Here is a 19,548-nt window from a genome sequence, read left to right as displayed (position 1 = left end):
ACGTTCTAGGCTTTACCATGATGTTGTGGTTTAGAAATGGTACTCCCCAAATTAGTGTTCCCACCAAAACACTCCAAACCGTGAGACACTTGCTCATTTCCTCTTCCCCCTACCTCTCCCCTCACGGACAGGAGAATTGGGAGGTCCGAAAGATAAAGACCATGAGTTGCAATAAAAACAATTTACTGGAAACAGCAATGGAATAAGAAAATGAGCAGTAATAGCAACACTATCAATAACAGTGTACAGGAGAGACAAAAGAGTCACAGAGATTCAATCACTGTAAGACCAAGGAGCCCCTTCCTGCCGCTGGCCTGCAGCAGTGGCAGGCTGAGGTGGTACAAAATAACCTCTGGGTCTGGGCCATGCCCTTCCTGGCTATTGCAAAAATTAACCCTATCCTGGCCAGAACCAGCGCATGAATAACTTTTTCCATACAGGAGACTAGTACCTTGCTTGGTGTTAGCTTATTTTTTTCATTGGTTGAATCTTCAGGTAGCACCATCTCTCTAGCTAACTCCAGGGTTTAGTGTTACTAAATCCAAGTAGAAGATAACCCTGACCTGGTTCTGGAGACAGGCTCAGGCAGAGCCCTGGCAGTGCCCATACAGAGGCTCTTTCTGATGGATGCACACACAGGACAATGACCTAACATATGCTCTTTAGGAGTTATTAGAAACATTACAAAAATGAAGTGACTACAGCGTCATCTTTCCACCTACCCATTGTGACTACTTCTCCATGCTTTAGCAAGAGTTTGTTGTTTTTGCTCCACCTCTAACCTCTCCTGAAAGAAAGATGCTACTTGCCTGATTTTTAATTTAATTTCAGTGCTGCTGACTACATTTCAGAACTATGACCACCAGAAACTAACAGAGAAGCTGAGCTCAAGCGATCGCACATAGTGCCAATATTTAACCGGGATAAACAGAATCTGTCCAGGCATCAGAATGCAGGACTGAAATGCAGCCTTTGTGAAATTTGGAAACTTGGCCAAGTCTGGATCTTCCACATCAACCTATAAAAAACCAAACAATCATCAGAAGAATGTCTTTACTCAAATATGATTTGATAACATTATTGATATTAAAATTTCAGGCAACTATTTACCTGACTAGTGTTGTGAAGAATTTGGCTTTCATGGGGGTACAGGTTTTCTGAATCTTGTGGTGAATAGAGACGGATATACTTTCTTCCAAATACCTGTACATAATAAATGTTTCCATTGGTCATTAACTGGCACATTACTGGAAGCTGTGTGCCATAGCTGGCATTTTAACAGTAAAATATACCTGATTACAAGGAACATAATTATTGTTAGTAATAGACACTGCTATAATAAAAAGTTAAATCAGGCTATTGGAATTCAAGTACCTCTTCCCTTGGAGCAGATAAGAATTTGAAATACCTTTGGGAAGGAAATGCCTTTAACCAGATTGCTTTCAATTCAAAGTTCAAGGCACTCAATTGATACAGCATAATTTGGGCTCTACATAGCTAGAAATAAGAACTGAGAATAAGAAGGCTGAACCTTCATTGCAATTCACATCAACAGGCAGAGGTACTTGCACAGTGACTACTAAGCTTCCATATACCCCTCAAACTCTTATTTCTGTCTCATCATTAAACCAGTTCTTTCATTGGAGTGCTGAAATGAGATGAGAATTTGTAAGGCAAGTGACCTGGCTTCCCTGAATGCTACATGAACTGCAAGTTTTTGGTGTCAAGATATAGCAGCATGAATGAGTCAAAGCTGAGTCCTCCACTGATACCAGTGGAACAGAAGGTTGAGGGTGCAGATTCATACTGCTTGTGCCAGCATTCCAGATCACCCCAACAGCTAGGCATGATCATACTTCTTGGGAACTGTCCTGTTGTGAGTACTCTGACTAATCCCAACAGCCTTGAGTGGCTACCCAACCATTCCTAACCAATTTGCTTTTCCTCTATCTTAACATCCCTTCCCACATAACAGAACAGGATTTCCTGAAATCTTACCAACACCAAAACTGTCATACTGGCTATTTAGAGTTTGTTGATTTCTACACACTGGAATGCCCTGTCCTGCTCTTCACTATCACTGATTAAACTACTTGATCTATATAACTCTGGGTGTCCATGTGTTTTTAGGATGTCTTCCATACTCCAAAGGGATTAAGGATATTAATTAGCTTGCTAAAGAACCAAGTATTACAGGGTATTTTTGGTGACATATGGAAGTGACAAAAGTGCTGGTTATTGCTCAAACAGCATGTTCTCTGAATGCTTGAAATTTTTTGGGACTGCCATCAGCTGTTAACACCTCCTTCCTTCACTTGCCTCACTGGATTAAGACCTTGTATATTATAAAATGGCAGGCACCAGTTAATGGGCAATAGCCTGCATCTCCAGAGACTGCTTTTCTCATTAATGGGAAAACTATGATCTCAGCACCAACCACCAGCCAGGAAAATTTCATTTTGTTACTTGTACTTGTGCTTCCCTGTACTCCACAGACGCTGTTTAAATGGCATCACAAAGCAGGGCAATTTTAATTGAAAGCTGCCAGATTACAAAGACTCCTTCACAGCACTGGCAGATAATCTCCTATTTTTTCAGGCAGAAGAAAACAAGTTCTGAGGTTTTTAAGGGAAGTATCTTTTCCCAGTACAACAGCCCCTATAAATTTTTCTTCCACCAAGCAAAATTCCCCTCAAGCTTTACACAGCATGAATAGTACAGTACTTCACCTTCAGAATGCAGCTGTATGTGTGTGCCGAGCAGGTAGCACACAAAAGAAATACAATCCATACAAAGTTACACAGCAGTTGTAAAAAACCATTCTAGGATGGCCTGAATTAAGCCTCAGTTTCAAGTGAAAACATAGGTTAGCAAGATGCAACCGACACAGAGAAACTAAGGCTCAACCCATAAATAACCATCAGTAGAAAGTAATGTCACAATCCTGCTGGAAAAGTGTGAAAGTGTAAGCCTGGATTTTTTTAAAGAGTCTGACGGGACAGCAATCTCCTTCAGTAAACAAAACACCTCTCAGTGTTCAAAGATTCACAGTAGTCAACTGCTTGGATCCAGAAGACATCCCTTTGACCTGTTCAGTGCTTACCACAAAAGGCCCCAATACTTTATTGGGTTATTCTGCACTAAAAGTCATCATCAAAAAGCCTACCAAGAGGAACTCGGCAGAAATTATGTCAAAGTACAAGCTTTAATTCCTATCTCACTGCATGCATTAATATTTTACTGGGTAACCTGAAACTGACTAAAGTATGCACCTAAGTCCACCTCAAAACCTTGCTTTCCAGAAGTGCTGGCTTTGGCTGGGGTAGAACTAATTTTCTTCCAAGTGGCTGGTATAGGACTATGTTTTGGATTTGTACTGAACACAGGGTTGATAATATAGAAATGTTTTTGTTATTGCTGAGCAGGGTTTACACAGATCTGAAGCCTTTTCTGTCTATCATGCTGGCATGTTGGCAAGGAAGTTGGAGGTACCTGGGAGACTGGAGGAGACACAACCAGGACAGGTGACCTAAACTGACTGACCAAAGGATATTCCAGACTACATTACATCATGCTTAGTACATGGGGGAAGAAGAAGAAAGGGGGGATGTTTGGAGTGACAGTGTTTGTCCCCCCCAGTAATTGTTAAGCATGATGGGCTCTGCTCTCCTGGGAATGACTGAACACCCTGGGTGTTCCCCTGCCCATGGGAAGCAGAAAAGTAATTCTTTGTTTTGCTTTACCTATATGCACAGTTTTTGCCTATTAAACCTCAATCCACAAGTTTTCTAGTTTTTACTCTCCCATTCTCTCCCTCATCCTGCTGGTTGGGGGATGAGAAAGCGGCTGCATGAGGCTTGAGGATTTGCTGGGCTCAAACCACAATACCAGAAAAATATACTCCTTAGTACAACATGACAAGATCCAGATTCTTCCCAACTCTGTTACAAATTCCATGTGACCTTGGAAAAGCTGCTTCTTGTGATTTCTATCATCTGTAAAACAAGGGGAAGTAATGGTCTCTCAACGAGCAACACTTGTAGTCTATAAGATTACATTCAGTAGTAAATTGCAGTAGTGACAAATACAATAAAGTAGCAAAATAGTATCTGCATGTTCTCTAACCTTCGATTGTTCAAGTTGTCTGCTCCCCTTGTCTCTAACACATACCCTAAACATTTTCTCTAAGTATTGCATCAATGGCATGTGTGTAGTAACTAGAGTACATACCTGGGCTAAAAAATTTTGCTGGGGATCCTGATGAAGAGGTGAGATTGTGCCTCCTGGACCAAACCAGGCATTAATGGTGATGTCATCTTCTTCCCCTTCCCCCAGGCAGCAGTAGTCAGGGATACTGATATCTTCTTTCAGTTCTGGAATCTATTTCCACAAAGAAACATTAAAAAGGATATGTGCTGACTTGCCAAAATATGCAATTCATCAAATAGATGAGCAAGGCTAGATGAAAAGAAAACAAATGACTGGCTGGTCCAGCAAGGGTAGGAGAAAAGTAGCTGAATTGCTAGGAATCTGCATGAAATGTTCTCAAACTTTCTGTTCTAGTGAGCAGACTCTGTTGGAAGGAGAAGCAGGAGAAAGAAAGGGGTTTCCTCATTCTTCAGAGACCCTTTGCTTTTGCAGAAATCAGAGACACTCACAAGAATAAGTACATTAGCTCATGGAAAAGGAGCAGCTATCTCTTCTATACTATGTTTGCTTATCTGTGAAATTCTTTTTCATGTCTCCCACCAACAAAAGCTCTGGTAAACTGGAATGACACTTCAGATTATGGTAAACATATTAATGTTGAAAACTTTCCTGTCGAAATCTTTTCCCTGACTTATGAAAGGGGCTTTCCAGGTGATATCCCCCTAAGTATATGCTACATTGTACTGAAACAGCACTAGGATTGAATGTCTTCATCCCAAACAGGATTTGCTTCCATGTCTTGTAGCCAAATGGACAAACTTCTCCCTCTGATCCTTTAAATCATGGAATAGAAACTTCAGAATTACTGTGAATTCTCCATACACCCTTCAATCTAGTACAGTCAACATCTTGAGAGACAATTTGTGCTACAAAAGGAAGACACGACTGTAGGAAGATAAAAACACTCACTCAGTTTTACCTGATCAAAAAGCTGGTGCTGGGCAAGGTATCCTACATTGCTCTGAAATGATAGCAGAGAAAGAAAAAACACAGTAACATACAGGTAGGACAGTGAGTTAATTTACTTACAGGTGAATAGAATTTACTTATAGTAAATTCCAGTGTCCTTTTCAGAGTACTGTACATAACTATTTCACCAGTATAAGGTGTCTTCAGAAATAGCAACTTACAGCTCCATTGAAATTGTGAGAGTGTAGGCATGTCTCCACAATGAATAAATGATCCAGCTTGAGTTACTGAGGGAAGCTGGGACTCCCTATGGAGCCTTGGCAGCTCACAATGCACTACATCGTTCTAGCCAGACCCTGCTGGCACACAGACCAGTTCTCCTTCACGCCCTGGAACTACTTCCATACTCTGTTCCAGGGTACACCACAGATCAATTTGCTATGGCACATAGTCCTTCCTGCCAGAAGGCCAGGAAACAGCAATGGGGGCTTGGGATCCTCATCTGTGAAAGCAAAGGACATTCCAGATGCTAATCAACTTTGTATTTTTCTGCCTCACGGCTTGTAAATTTGGATCTGATCCTAAATCTCACTAAGCAGTTTAATGAGAAAGAGGAACAACATTGCTGGCTGAGGATCCCTTATTCTTAGATTCCACCAGTCACGTTTTTGCTGCATATGTATGTGTGTATATATTAATCGAATTCCAGCTACTGTACATTTGATTATAGGTAAAAATCAAACCTATTGTTGCAATAATTATTCCTAGCTTCAGGTCTTGAAAATATGTGAAATCTTTTAATTCAGAGCTGTGCTTACAGCACACTCCCTCCTTTGATATCACCTCTGAGAAGGCTTGTTGTAAACAGAAGTGTTGTCTGTACCAGTACCATGCTGCTGTGTTTGGAGATGAAACAAAGGAGTGTAACAGACCTCATCCATGATATACTGGCTGACGAAGTCACTGACAGTCATGAGCTGCTGAGACCATTCCTCATCTGTATACCGAGCACCCAGCTCCACGGGGACTGTGCGGCACCCTGCGACTTGACAGAAATAGTCCACACTGAAATAAAGAAAATTCCATTACCTTCTATACTTATTAACTTTGAATGTAAGGCAATCAATCCAAATCAATTTTGTTGGGTAATAAAACTCTACTACCCTAAGTTTCTCCTGTCTAAATCAAACCAACCAGAAGAAAAAGGCAGAATAAAAGATTGAAAGCAACACGGAAATCAGCAGGCAGGTTTGTGTGTACATGACCCCACAACTTTCTGTTTTGTTTTGGTTTAAAAACCTGTTTGCCTCAGTTGTTTCATTCCAAAATAAGAAGATTTAAGCTGTTACTTGTCTCCTGGCAAGGGATGGCCAATCCTTTTGCTGCCTGCTGCCACATTTGATAAAATGTTGTATCTTTTACTCAGTAACATTAGATCAACGCTCTGTCAGTGTCTATACAGACGCCAATACCCATTCCAATTGTAGCCAGAGGGATTAGTTTGAGGGGTGAAATACATCTCTCCATGGACAACAGCTCTAATTAAACTGAGAAGTTAATCTTGTTAAGTGTCTAAAGTTAACCAGTGCAGTACCTTCCCTCAAAAATGCATGATACCTCTACAACATAACAAGTGCATGCACATAATTTTACCTTTGGTTGTTGAACAAAAGCAATTACTCAAACTAAGCATGAGTGATTTTTCCCCTTTTCTGGGGAATCATGACCTTCACCTCACAAATACTTGATGCTCAGTATTGGAAATGTGGGCACCATTGCGTGCAGTAACCAGGCAGCACAATGCTGGTACTCAGTCCTGCACAGTGGTGTCTGAAACTCAGCACTCTAACACAACACTGAACAAACATCAGTGCTTGCACTTATGAATGAAAAAGTCAACCACGCTTACTCTTGGCTCTGAAATTCACTTTCCATTGTAGTAATTATGGGCAAGCTCCAAGAGGTAAAAACCACTGATAGGTGTGCTTGACACAGATCCACTGAGCTGTGAACAGCTCACTGGCACTTCGCAATGCGCACTTCTCGTGAGCTCCCAGGGGCTGCCATTGGGCTCCTGGGACAGCTAAAGGCAGGGCAGAGGGTGGCCTTCACCCACGAAGAGCCAGAGGCTGGTCAAAGAGCCACCTTTGGCCCCGAGACAGTGCAGCATCCGCCTGGAATGCTATGAAGAGCTTCCCTCATCCAGGAAGCAACTTCCACAGAGCAGGGGGACAGTGCTGCTAGCAAAATGCACTGCCCACAGTATCCATCGCCCGGGAAGGGCTGCTGCTCTATCGAGCATCAAGATATCCAACACAAGGAACGACCGAAGGAACTTACTTCTCACCTCCACTTCTTCATACACGGCCAGTGATCCATGACGCCCTCCAGGACCACGGGCCGCTGGGGAAGGAGGTAGTTGTCTCTGAAGTGCTCCAGGGAAGGACAGCGGAGGTGCGGAACGCCCTCCTGCGGCCGCAGGGCGGGGGGCGGCGGCTGCGGCCGGGCGCTGTGGAACGGCCGCTCCCCCTCAGGCGCCGGCGCGGCCGCGCGCGGGGCAGCGCGAGGCAGGCCGGGCCGCGCGCGGGGCAGGTGCGGCTGCAGCGCGCGCACCAGGCGCGCCAGGACGTTGTCCAGGATGGCGGCGCCCATGAGCAGCCCCAGGTCGCAGAGCCGCACGGCGCGCGCGAGCGGGCGGCCCGCCGCCACCTCGGCCAGCGCCCCGAAGAGGCAGCCGTAGGCGTAGACCTGGCGCCAGCCCTTGCCGACCTCCCTCCATGGCCCCGCGTTCAGCTTCTCCCAGGAGTAGTCACGCAGGACGTCGCTGAGGCGCTCCAGCGCCGCTGCCGCTGCCGCCCCGGGCCGGCCCGCCGCGCCGTAGAGCAGCGCGCGGGCCCGCCGCAGCAGCGGCAGGACGCAGTCCTCCACCTCGCCGCTCAGCGCCAAGGTCAGCCCCTCCTCGGCGCGGGGCAGCAGCGCCCACACCTCGGCCCACAGCGCGGGGCTGTCGCTCTCGCCTTCCGCGCTGCCGGTCACCGCCATGGCCACGCCTGCGCCGACGTCCGCGAGGCGGCGCTGTCGGGCCGGGGCTGAGGCGGGCCGGGCGCGGGAGGCGGGCCCGGCGCTGAGGCGGGCCCGGGGCTGAGGCGGGCCGGGCGCGGGAGGCGGGCCCAGAGGCCAGTCGGGCTGTCCGCGCCGAGACCGGAGCTTCTGTTGTGCTGGCGAAGCTCGGTCTCGTCGTTCTCACCTGTGCGCTTGACCAGCGAGTCAGCTGGAATTGCGTGACTGTGATCGGCGCTGCTTTCGCAGTAAAGGGAGCCCGCAGCCGCGGTGAAGGTCACGGTCTCTTCTCCGGCCGTTCCCCGAGGGCCGGCGTGAGGAGGTGGCTGCCTGCGCTGTGGAAGCCTCTCAGTCCCGGTCGCGGGACAGCGGAGCGCAGGCGGTGAGTGCTGGGGGAAAGGGAGATGCGCTCTTGCCAGCTGACCTTTTGTGCTGCAAGGAAACGTCTCTGCCCGGCCCCCGCGGGCGCTCCAGGAGCTCCAGCGAAGCCCAGCGCGGCTCTGAGCCCGTGTCCTCCCGCTGGCTCAGTTGCTGCCTGTTAATCTGCACACAGAACGTGCTTTCTGCATGGGATATGCACGAAAGTCTTCTTTCTAACGCGCTGGGCACGGCATCACTGAACCCCAACTTGCTTTGATAATGTGCCCTGAACGTTCTCAGCACTTAATACTTGACTGCAAAGGCAAAATAATATTTTACTTAAAATTCTGCAAATGAGGAATGTTTTGCAGGGTGAACCAAGCTAAACCATCATAAGAAGAAATGAGGAATTGTTAGCTCCTAGTTAGGGTTGAAATCTTCGGGATTTGAGACAAATCCTAATTTCCAGGAAAAGTTAAAATAATCATTTTCTGTACTCAGACACTCACTCTTCTTTGTTCCATGCTCAGTCACTACTGCTTTCCAAAAAGGAAAAAAAAGTTGATGTGAATCCTTCTGTTGCTGCTCGTGGCGGCTCTCCCCCTGCCGCCCAGCTGTCTCCTCAAAATGATCACTTCTGCTCTCACACTTCTCACACTTCAGATTTGTGCATTGCTTATCATGCTGGCCTGTCTATTGCCTGTCTTCTGACTGCCTTTCTCTTAGCACCTTAAATTCCTTCTGTGACAGTGTGATTTTAGCACCTTCATTCAGTATTTTCTCCTTAACTGCTAAATGTTAATATATGCTGCTGTAGGAGAAAGTATTTAAGTGGTGAGGAGATTTTCTTTTTAGACTCTGTGTTCATTATTTGCAATTTAGGATGATAGCAAGTGTTGTTAGTCTTGTGTTTGTGGACTGCCCACTTTTTATAACCATTTACATTAGTTTTTATTTGCATTTAGGTTAGTTAATACAATTCTCATTAAATAATAGTTTTTGTAATTTAAATATGAGTAATATTTTCATGAGTTTCACTTTGAAGATTAGGATTTTCTTTCTGGAATTTCAAACAACACCAAGGTCTGAACAAGTAATCTCCAGCACAGCAGTGGGGCATTGAGACTGTGATAAGCTTTATCAGTTTCACTTCAGGTGATTTTAGTTTTTGAGTACTCAGGGAGGCTGTGTTCCTCTGTAAGCACACACTGGAAGACAATTATTTCTAGTCAGTTTTGGTGCAATAGTTTGAATTCTGATACAGCATCAATAGTCTTGAATCACAGAATCAGCTAGGTTGGAAAAGAACCTTTGAGATCATCAAGTCGAAGCTAAGATCTAACACTGCCTTGTCACCCGGACCGTGGCACTGAGTACCACTTCCAGACTTATCTTAAGCACCTGCGTGGGCAGCCCATTCCAATGCCCAATCACTCCTTCTGTGAGGAACTTCTTCCTAATGTCCAGCCTAAAACTTGCCTAGTGCATCTTAAGGCTGTGTCCTCTTGTCCTGTCAGTGGTTGCCTGGAAGAAGAGACCGACCCCACCTGGCTACAAACTCCTTTCAGGAAGTTGTCATTGCAGTTAAAGGGGCTGTATATCTGCTGAGCTAAAAGGCTCAGGTCTCAGGGTGTGTACTGAGTCTTCTGTGTTTGGCCTCTAGCCTTGGAGGAAAGTCCACTGAAAGCTCATAATATCATGCTGCATCTTAACAACTTGGTTGAAATTATCTTCATTGGGGAAAAAACCCAACAGATTTGCAAATGCTGAATTGGGAAGTTTACCTCTCAGAGCAGTTAACCTTGCAATAGTGCATGCTAATTTTGAAATGCCTGTAAGCTACTGCAGATGTTTTGCGTGAGCTGGCTGACCAAGGAAGTGGAAGACTTCAGTGCTAGACATTTCCATTTTAGGTCAAGAAGAGAAAATTTAATTCCTGCTGCCAAAGAACAAAGATTACTGTCAAGTGTCTAACCTGCAGAAACTGATGGGAAAAAGAGTTCCACGGATTATACCACCATCACTGAAACTTGTTTTTGTCAGAAGTAAATTTTTTTAAGATTGTGGAAAGCAGACTACTTAATCTTGTAGAAAGGTGTCCCTTAAAGCATAGAAGAAAACTTGGTACCAAGGCTTCCCCTCCTGCTTTGTGGGTTATAGTCTGTGCTTTTTGTTCTCTTTTATATTCTGTTTATTTTTAAATATGCTCCAGCCACCTCTTTTTCTCCTAGCATGGACTTTCAGAAAGAAATTATCTATTTTAAAAAACCCAAACAAACAGGCACACAAGGGAGATAATGCCATCTGTATACAGATAAAACCATCTGTATTTCTCTCTTCTGTTTACAGTCATAGATTCCAGGGCCCACAGGTGATGTTACCATGTCTGCCACTGGTGAAAAAGTCATTAGTCACACCAAATATAAAAAAATACACTCTGTATCTTATCTTGCATTTGTCTTCATTGAAGAATATTGGCCAAAGAGTATTTGGCCTGTCCAGAATTTAATTTTTTTTAGAATTTATTTATAGGAATATTCTCCTTTATAGCACTCTGTTCATTAACTCAAATTAGCAAATGAGGAAAAAGTCCTGTGATTGTTTTTGGATATTATTAAAGTTACATGAAGACACATGCTCAGTGGTTCACCACTTAAGTCCAAAGTAGGATGTTTGTGTTAGGTGGATCAATTTTTAAAATGACAGCATCTGTTTGCTTGTACTTATTTATTTATGATTCTTCCCTAGGTGAATGTAGCAGAAGTCTGGTGAGAAATAGCCAGCTGTTGGAATTAGCAGATAGAGAAAGCAGTTATTTGTTCCGTGAAGGAATGTGAAAGCTGAGGCCAGGAGTAATGAAAACTAAATAGATGCCCCAAATATCTACACACAAGTCAGGACATGTAAATTGCTTGCTGTGTTGAATGGTGAAGTCATCTCAGATGCGTTGCCTTGTCTGGAGTTCTTGTTAAAGATGAAACCTTCTTCAGTGCAACATCATATCTAGCATCCAGAGCACAACAAGTAACACTGAAGATTTTCTTTCTCAGGACTCTGGGCTGCTGCTCAGCTCCTCCGGAATGCCGTGTCCCTTTTGGCAGCCTGCCACTTTGGAATTTATACCCTCCTTAAAGGGAGGATGGCAAGAAGATGGAGCCAGGCTCTTCTCAGTGATGCCCAGTAATAGGAAAAGAGGCAAGGCACAGAAAGTGATGCACAGGAAGTTTCACCTGACCCTGAGGAAGAACTTCACTGTGGGAGTGTGGTGCACTGAACAGATTGCCTGGAGAGGGTGTGGAAAGTCCCTCACTGGAGATATTCCAGAATGTACTGGACACGATCCTGTGTCAAGTGCTCTGGGATGGCTCTGCTTGAGCAGGGAGGTTGGACCAGATGACCCACCTGTGGTCCCTTCTAACCTGAACCATTCTGTAATTCTGTACCAGGAAAGGTGATCTGTTCCCTTGTTTCCAGGGCTTTTGCAATGCCTGGGCATGTGCCTTCACCGGCCATCACAGCAGGTAAGTGCCTGTCAGTGTTGGCAGCATCCGGGAGCAGGGATGAAGTGGGGACAGGCCGATACTGCTGCTGCCCTGCCAGCAGTGTTTAGGCTGTTTTTGCTTCCAGAAGTGGTTGATTGGTACCTTTCATGAGCAGTACACACAATATACTCACTTAACATCGCCCCTGTGCCTCCCCACCCATGCAAAAAAAAAAAAGGTAAAAAAAAGTGAAAATAGAACCTAACATGCCCTCTGCACTTAAATGAGAATATAAATCGATGACCGCCATGAAAGTCGTAGCTGGCTCATATTTTCCTTTACAGGAAATTATTGTCTCTTCTGCAAGAACAAAAGTGTGAACACATACAACTTTAAAGATTTTGGTTGTCTTTCCAGGTTGCTTTTTCTGTTCCTCTGAACAGGAGGTGAATGATTCTGATTAAAATATATACAGAATTAATTATTAAACATAATTTTCCTCAGATGAGCAAGGTCTTCCTGGTTGAGAGTAACACAGTTGTATATTTTCATGGTATCTTGGAGTTGAGTGTAGTTGTTCAGTGACAGTGTAATGACGGATATATCTTTATCAACCTGTACCCTGAACTGTTTTTATCACTGCCATCTGCTTGGCCAAGAGTGGCAGCTGCCAGGTCTCACAAATAGTGCTGTCATGTACTTTCATGTAGAACAACATATTGTTGCAATTTCCCTGATATTACTAGATGAAATAACTTTAAGTGAGAGAAGGTGACATTTTGCATGGCACTTTGAAATGTGTCTCATTGCTTTGGGTATAGGACACACAGTGTTCTTTCTGGGGCAAGCTATATCAGCACACCCAGTTATACTTTTAGAAATCACTGGAAAATACTTATTTTACAAAAACATTACGTAACATCCATCTGGGACATATGTGTCAGTGCTGAGACGCAACTGAGACAGTATTGCTTACACATGTAGCCTTAGTTACCTTTGCTGGATGGAAATTATGTAAGTTAGACTATTTTAAAGTTCCTTTTCCTTATATCAACTTGAATCCCCTTAATATTTGCAAATAAGCTCCTTCAACATTAAAGAAAACAAAATCTTTACAACTGTCATGAATGAGTGTTTTAAGGTTGGGACATGTCATTTTCATTAGCCACGTTTTATATACATTTTATATACATTTATGTACCTTAAGAGGAAGAATATTTATACATATATATAAACATTTTTTTCCTTCCTCCCAAGATTTAAAAATCTCATTTGAAACTTGTGTTTGATTCATCCCTTGGACTAGAGCTATAAATGCTGCATGAATTTGTTTTGTGCTCTAAGTATACACATTTATCTGTGTTCCTAAATCGCATTCTTATTAATGAGCACAGTGGTTGTACACCACAATTGTTGGTTGTATTGGCCTTTTGTTTCTGTGGATGCTTTTGAAAGATATTTTAAAGTCTTTGTTGGAGGTTGCATGTGCTTCAAAAATTAAATTTAGTCTGTGATTTTATTGCACTTTTAATTTAATTTATCTTAACTGGTGCTTTCAAGCTGTGAACCAGCTGTTGACTTTGAAAAAAACATTGTTCAGTTTGAAAGGAGCATTTTAAAGCTTAATGTAGTGGCTGTAAGTAATCACTACAGCAATTATATTCTCTGGTGTTGTGCATCACTATAGCAATATTGGAGGCTGTAAGAAAATGCAGGAAAGAAACCCATCAGGTTCATATGTCTCAGTTTTTTCTGCAGTGCCCAGCATCTGTCTGTTCTTTATAGCTTGGTGTCCCTGCTTGAATTGTGTCAGAAAATCAGAAGTTTCACTCTGTTGTGGCTCCATGTTTGCCCAGCAGCAATCAGGGGCTCTTGGCTGTGCTCTCCTTGGACTGGAGATGGGTTTTGATTTTTCCCATGTGGGCAGATGGTAGATATGCTGCTCTTCTGCCTTCTCCTGACTCATTCCAAGATATTGTGTGGAATTATGGGGTTGATTTTTCTTGAGCAGCTGTATACCCACCTTGCCTGATAGCAAAGCTCCTCACAAAGCATAGAGAGTCTGGCCAGGATGGGAGATCTTGGTGTCCTGTAAGGCCAGGCCATGCTCCCACTGTGCTCTGAAAGCATGGTAAGGAGAATTAGTAGAAATGGGTGTATTTTCATGCACATTCTGAGAAGGAATAGCCTCCATTTATTTGTGAGTAACTCTCCAGTTCAGACAGGCTGGAGCTTTTGGGGAAGAGGATTTTCTGGATCATGGCAGTGAGGGTAAAGGAAGAAGCATCCCTGCATGTTGTAATAGTCCATGAAAATGCTGTGCAGCTTCCTCTGCCCTGGAGATTCTCTCCATCGTGATTTTTAAAGGAATGTAATACAAATCACTGTGGAAATAAATTATATTTCCCAACGAGTCACCCAGCCATGCTTTACATACAGCTTGTGTTTGAGAACTGTGGACAACACTACTGCTCCAAAAAGGCGGTGCAGGACTTACGCTGTCTCTGCTTTTCACAGAATCCCAGAACGGCTGGGCTTGGAAGGGGCCTCTGCAGATCATCTAGTCCAACCCACGGCTAAAGCAGGTCCACCTAGAGCAGGTATTTTTGCCAGTGTGTATTGTGGAGCAGGTTCAAGTCACCTGCCTAGCTACCATCAGTTCCTGTTAACAGCTCTGTGAAGTAACAGTGCAGGTGGGGAAAACCCCATGGGAAGCTTAGATTCAGCAATATACTAAACCTTCCCTAAATTTAATTTGTAGCAAGGTCCTTCAGAATACGTATCTAATGACAGCAAGATCTGAGCTGATTGCAGTATAGTGACAATAAAAGGAAGGACAAGTGTGCAGGGAGAAGGGGGCATTGTGAACTTTGGATGAATGGGAGACCAGGCTTACTACTGAGGCATAATTACAGATGTTTGGTTGCCATGGCTTTTAAGAAAGAATAGAATATGCATCTGGAAGTGGGTTTTGTGATGGCACTTGTAGTAGGTGGTATTTGTGATACAACTGGAGTGATTCTTTGCTAAGAGGTAGCCTTGCCTTGGCATGGGAACACCCTGCTGGAATGTACGTTGCTGTAAAATGAAAAAATGAGATGCTCACAAGAATGAAGGCACAACTACCTGTGTTTGTAGTGTGCATTTGTGGGACATGCCCAGCAAAAGGAGTTTCAGGGTAGTTTCCCATTTCTCCACCTGTGTGTAGTGCAGAGCAAAGCAACAGATCCAAGTGTGTTTCAGAGATCAGGCATGTCCCTTCTGGACACATGTGGCAGAAGCTGGGGTGGTGATCACGGAGGTCACAAAGGGACAGAGACAGAATCCTCGTTGTGACAAAGCTAATACGACATGTGAATTACACTATATCTTGTATGTGTGTGTGTGTATAAATGAGACACTTAAAGGAAGTAATTGCTGAGATGTCTGGAGACAGACATGAAACAGTGCGTTCTGGAAAGTTAAAAGCTTAGCCAGTGTACCAAGGTATTTCTTAATGTAGCAGAATGAAATTCCTTTGGGTGCAGCAAATGAGACACATAAAGTGTAATGCCCTGTGAAATCACAAAGAGCCACTTTCAACAGATGGAAAAAGCAACTGTAATACAAAACCAAAAATTGATAGACTCTGCCTTTGATAATCCAAGTACCAGCTTACACTTTACAGTATCCATTACTGGCTGTGAAGTGTATTTTCGTAGTTAATTGCACTTGCTAGTTTGTCACTATATAGAGTTTAAAAATTTGAATTCTATGCTCTGCCGTTTTCTTCACTATGAGGAACTAAAAAAACTCTGTGACAAGTGGCTCCCAAGTCACACATGCTGTTTCACTCTCCTGTCTGCTTCACCAGTGTGGCAGTTCTTAGTGTGGAACTGAACCTCTGGGCTTGAAGCTGGTTTTAGGAGTCCCTGTGGTAGTGATGTCAGGAGGAATAAGGGGACATGTATGAGGAGCCCATGGCCAATGGCAGAGCTTTACGCTGGCACCCTGGAACCAGGGAGCTTTTCTGCACCCTCAGAGGAGCAACATCATAATGTAAGTGGGATGTGAGTGCTCACCTTGCCTCACCACCTCTGACCATCTTGCGATGTTCACAGAGGAGTGGGGCACCTCTCACTGCTGCCCTGTGCTATGAGTGACTGACCTGATGTAATCCAGTGTAGAGAACTAGGAAGTGATGAGCAGAAGGAAGAATAATCCTAATTTTGTGTAGACAGTCAAAAGTACAGAGGTGATTGTTCAGTGATGAATGAGACCTGGGATAGTAATAAATACTTATATGGAAAAGCTGGCACAGCACTGAGTCATAAGAGTGAATAACATGTTAGGAGTTCTTAGAGAAGCAACAAAACACATAACAGGATTGTGTCCTTACCTAAATTCCCAGTGCTGTGCACCTTGAATATTCTGTGCAGTGCTGTTCCCCCATTTCAGAAAGTAAAGAACTGAACTAGAAAATGTTAGCCAAGACAGACAAAGATAATAAAAGATCTGGAATGGTTTCTTTATGAGGAGAGCTCTGCCTTGGAAAAGAGAAAATTAAATGGAATATATGTGTATAAAATCATGTGGAATAGGAAGGATGAGGAAAGAATGATTGTTCACTGTCTCTGTTGATGAAGGGCCTGGAGTTGGAGGGAAGGACATGAAAATACCTGAGTCAAACTCAAATTAAAAAAATCAAAAGGGAGGTGTTTCTTCACACTATGCATACTGGAGCTGTGGAACTCCTTGTGTCTGGATGTTGTAGGTGCTAAAAGTTACAAAAATTTAAGAAGTTACAAAAATTGTGAAATTGAAATCCACCTGTAAATATTAATCACCAAAGCCCCACCACATTCTCTCTTCAGAATTTTTCAAACTGTATGTGCATCACTGGAGATTGGGAACATGCTGCTACGTGCTTTTCTATTTCTTATGTTCTTTGCTAGACATTCTTCTGTCTGTTGCCAGAAGCAGATATTGAGCTGAATGAACTTCAGATTTGAAGCCATGTGGCTACCCTTGCACGTCTATGTTATCCTCAGCTTGAGACATTCCAGGGAAGAAGCTATGTTTGATGCAGATTTACATTTAGGGCCAGTATTTTTTACTGTTGGTTTATTTACCTCTAAAATTTTTCTCTGGCTCATCGGAGATAACTGCATCTATAAGCTGTGGTGTGTTTAATTATTGCAGTGCAAGTTGTAATACCAGCAATGGAAGTCAGGTCTAAATTTGCGAGACGTGCTGTGTTGCATGGATGTCACAGATGGGTAGGCGAGGCCCTGATCCAGTGATGGTTTGGCGATTGATTGGGGTCAAGGAAGACAGGGGAAGAAGAGGTTCAGTCAGCATCTAGGATCCATTCAGAGTTCTCTGTGAGATGGTCAGTTGAGACCCTGGGAATGTTTATGGAGACTCCTGTGCAGTGGATGGTGGCTGAAGAACATGCACTTATATTCCTGTGGAAGGGGCTAGCAGCCTGCTAGCGGGAGAAACTGAGATGGTCAGGAGGTTGTGGATAGATGGAAATTGGTATTGGGTTAAGCAGACACTCACTCCAGTCTCCACCATTCCCACTGCTTTGCACACTTGGTTGTTCACTGTACAGCACAAAAGTCCTGTTCAGGGCTGCCTCTCACTGCATGTCTGTGTTACTGTCGGGATGGAGCCAGCTCCCCAGCTTTTCCTCTGCAGGAAGCTTTCCATTTACATGCCACAGAAATAACTCCTGTGAAATTAATTAATCACAGTTTACATGGTAATAACCCTTTTTTAGGGGTAAATAATGTGTATCCCCTGCTGGAGTGGGGGTTCTGCTGGTTCCAACATTTGATTATTACATAATCTTCTTCCCATTAAATTATCAGAGTGAGACCAAAGGAGACTAACAGTATTGGGAATAATTAGCAGCTGCCTTGTGTTTGGGGCATGGGCTTACCTCCTTAATGCTCATTCAGAAGCCCATAATAGTTAAGGAGAATGCAGGTAATCTTGGTGCTGCCAAGCAAGTGCCACAGAATTTTGGGCTGGCACCGTGGTGCTGTGCTGAGGGGCCTGGCTAGGTCTTACTCACAAGGAGCTTTATTCCAGAGAAGTTCTGTGCAAACAAGGCTGCTCAGCCCCTAGTACCTGCCTGAGTCCATTCCCTTTCCTCGCTGCATGTCTGCTGAGAGCTGCATGGGAGGGTGCCTAGGAATGCTGGGTGACAGGGCTTTGTTCAGTCTCTTCTCCTCTCAGACAGGCTCAGTGCAGGTCCAGGCAGTCACAAATGTATCACTTTCTTGTGAGTGTGTGAGGAATGTCATTGTCACCCAGTGCTTCTGACAGAGAAAGGTGAAGAGGCTTGCCCAGAGCTGTGGAGTATGTCTGCAGCAGAGCAGAGTCAGGGCTGCAAGTCTGCTCCTAGAAGGGACCAGCCCCACACTGCTGCATGCAGGCAGGCCCTTCTGCTGAGCAGTGCTTCAGGAGCCATCCTGCCAACACAGGTGTGGCTGATGGCCTCTGGAGAGGTGATGTGCCAGCCTGACTAGCAGCCACATACGTGATCACAGCATGCATAAGGAGAGCTACTCTGAAGTGAGTCGTGTCTGGAAGGGTTTGCTCAGAAGCACACTCTAGTTCCTGTGCTCTGATTACCCTAAGCGCCACTGTGTATTTCCTGGTTTATGTTTCCTTTTCCTCCCTTGACTTTGCTACTTTTGCTTTCTTTAACATTGCATTCTCTGTTGTAATTACTACTTTAATCTACAATGTTACCACCTGCCTGCCTGCCCCAACTTCTGGCCACCTTTAGAGCCAGTGCTGATAACAAGTCAAGGTGCCTCTCAGCTGCAGTGTTCCTGCAGAAATAACTCTCTAAATAAATAACAGGCAAATTGGATATTGGAAAAGAACTTTAAATAACCTCTGAATTCCTATAGGGAAGTACATCTTACATCTCTGTTAGGGACAAATGAGTTCAACATAAGTAATGATCCTCTGAAATGAAAAATAAAGAAATATTGCTCATCAGCCTCTATGGACTGGAATGAGAATAGAGTTTGGTGATAAAAGCAAAATGCAAAGTTTTCCCTAGGTGGTAGATGAGAGCAAAAGAATTAAACATCATTGGACTATAGACATAATCTCTGACATGTGCCACAGCATGCCTCCAGATATCTGCTTTGGATATGGTTGCTCTAGCTTTTTCCTCTCATGGGAAAAGAAGCTAAAGGCCCTTTACTGTGACACCATTCCTGGCAGCCCTTGTGGCACATGCCAGGCCATGACCTTCCCAGATGGAGTTGCATCTTTCAAATGCAACCTTGTGCTGAATTCTAGCTCTTCAATGAAACATAACTAGCTGGAATTCTCTCAATGACTTTCTGTTTTTTCCCGTACTGATGTAATGCTAAAATCCTCCTTTTTCCCACTTCAAGTGATTAATTGATATTTTTATTTTGATTGCTATCTCCCTGTTGTTTGATACTGGCCCCTTTTCCCCTTTTGGAGCCTATGACTGGACAATCCCCTGTTGGTTGTGGTAAACATATTCCTGTTA

General features: G+C 44.0%; 1 protein-coding gene and 1 long non-coding RNA gene across 3 annotated transcripts; one reads left to right on the top strand and one right to left on the bottom strand.

Annotated features, from left to right (window-relative positions):
• Positions 1–166: 166 nt before the first annotated feature.
• On the bottom strand, positions 167–8,192 carry KDM8 (lysine demethylase 8). 2 transcript variants are annotated; one of them, XM_041490407.1, is made up of 6 exons: positions 7,466–8,192; positions 6,051–6,183; positions 5,129–5,170; positions 4,231–4,380; positions 1,111–1,203; positions 167–1,018 (listed from the first exon to the last, which is right to left on the bottom strand). In XM_041490407.1, the coding sequence occupies exons 1-6, from the start codon at positions 8,158–8,160 to the stop codon at positions 854–856; spliced, it is 1,278 nt and encodes a 425-aa protein (XP_041346341.1). In that variant the 5' UTR covers positions 8,161–8,192; the 3' UTR covers positions 167–853. The 2 variants fall into 2 exon arrangements, 1 of the variants encoding a protein (XP_041346341.1); XR_005957098.1 differs by lacking the exon at positions 167–1,018 and adding an exon at positions 3,889–3,995.
• Positions 8,193–8,278: 86 nt separating this feature from the next.
• LOC121365869 lies at positions 8,279–14,557 on the top strand. The gene is made up of 3 exons (XR_005957097.1): positions 8,279–8,560; positions 11,287–12,059; positions 14,538–14,557. It is a non-coding gene; the product is annotated as an uncharacterized LOC121365869 (long non-coding RNA).
• Positions 14,558–19,548: the final 4,991 nt, after the last annotated feature.

The sequence above is a fragment of the Pyrgilauda ruficollis genome, unplaced genomic scaffold (assembly GCF_017590135.1).
Source record: "Pyrgilauda ruficollis isolate IOZ18807 unplaced genomic scaffold, ASM1759013v1 scaffold122, whole genome shotgun sequence".
NCBI lineage: Eukaryota > Metazoa > Chordata > Aves > Passeriformes > Passeridae > Pyrgilauda > Pyrgilauda ruficollis.
Note: the sequence above shows the minus strand (reverse complement) of the source record. Positions and strands in the feature narration are given on the sequence as shown.

Coding starts and splice junctions, on each gene's coding strand:
- KDM8 (XM_041490407.1), bottom strand. CDS start 8,160: ATGGCGGTGACCGGCAGCGCGGAAGGCGAGAGCGACAGCCCCGCGCTG. Junction 5,171..6,050: donor GCCAGTATATCATGGATGAG/GTCTGTTACACT, acceptor CTATCATTTCAG/AGCAATGTAGGATACCTTGC. Junction 4,381..5,128: donor AGCACCAGCTTTTTGATCAG/GTAAAACTGAGT, acceptor TTGTGGAAATAG/ATTCCAGAACTGAAAGAAGA.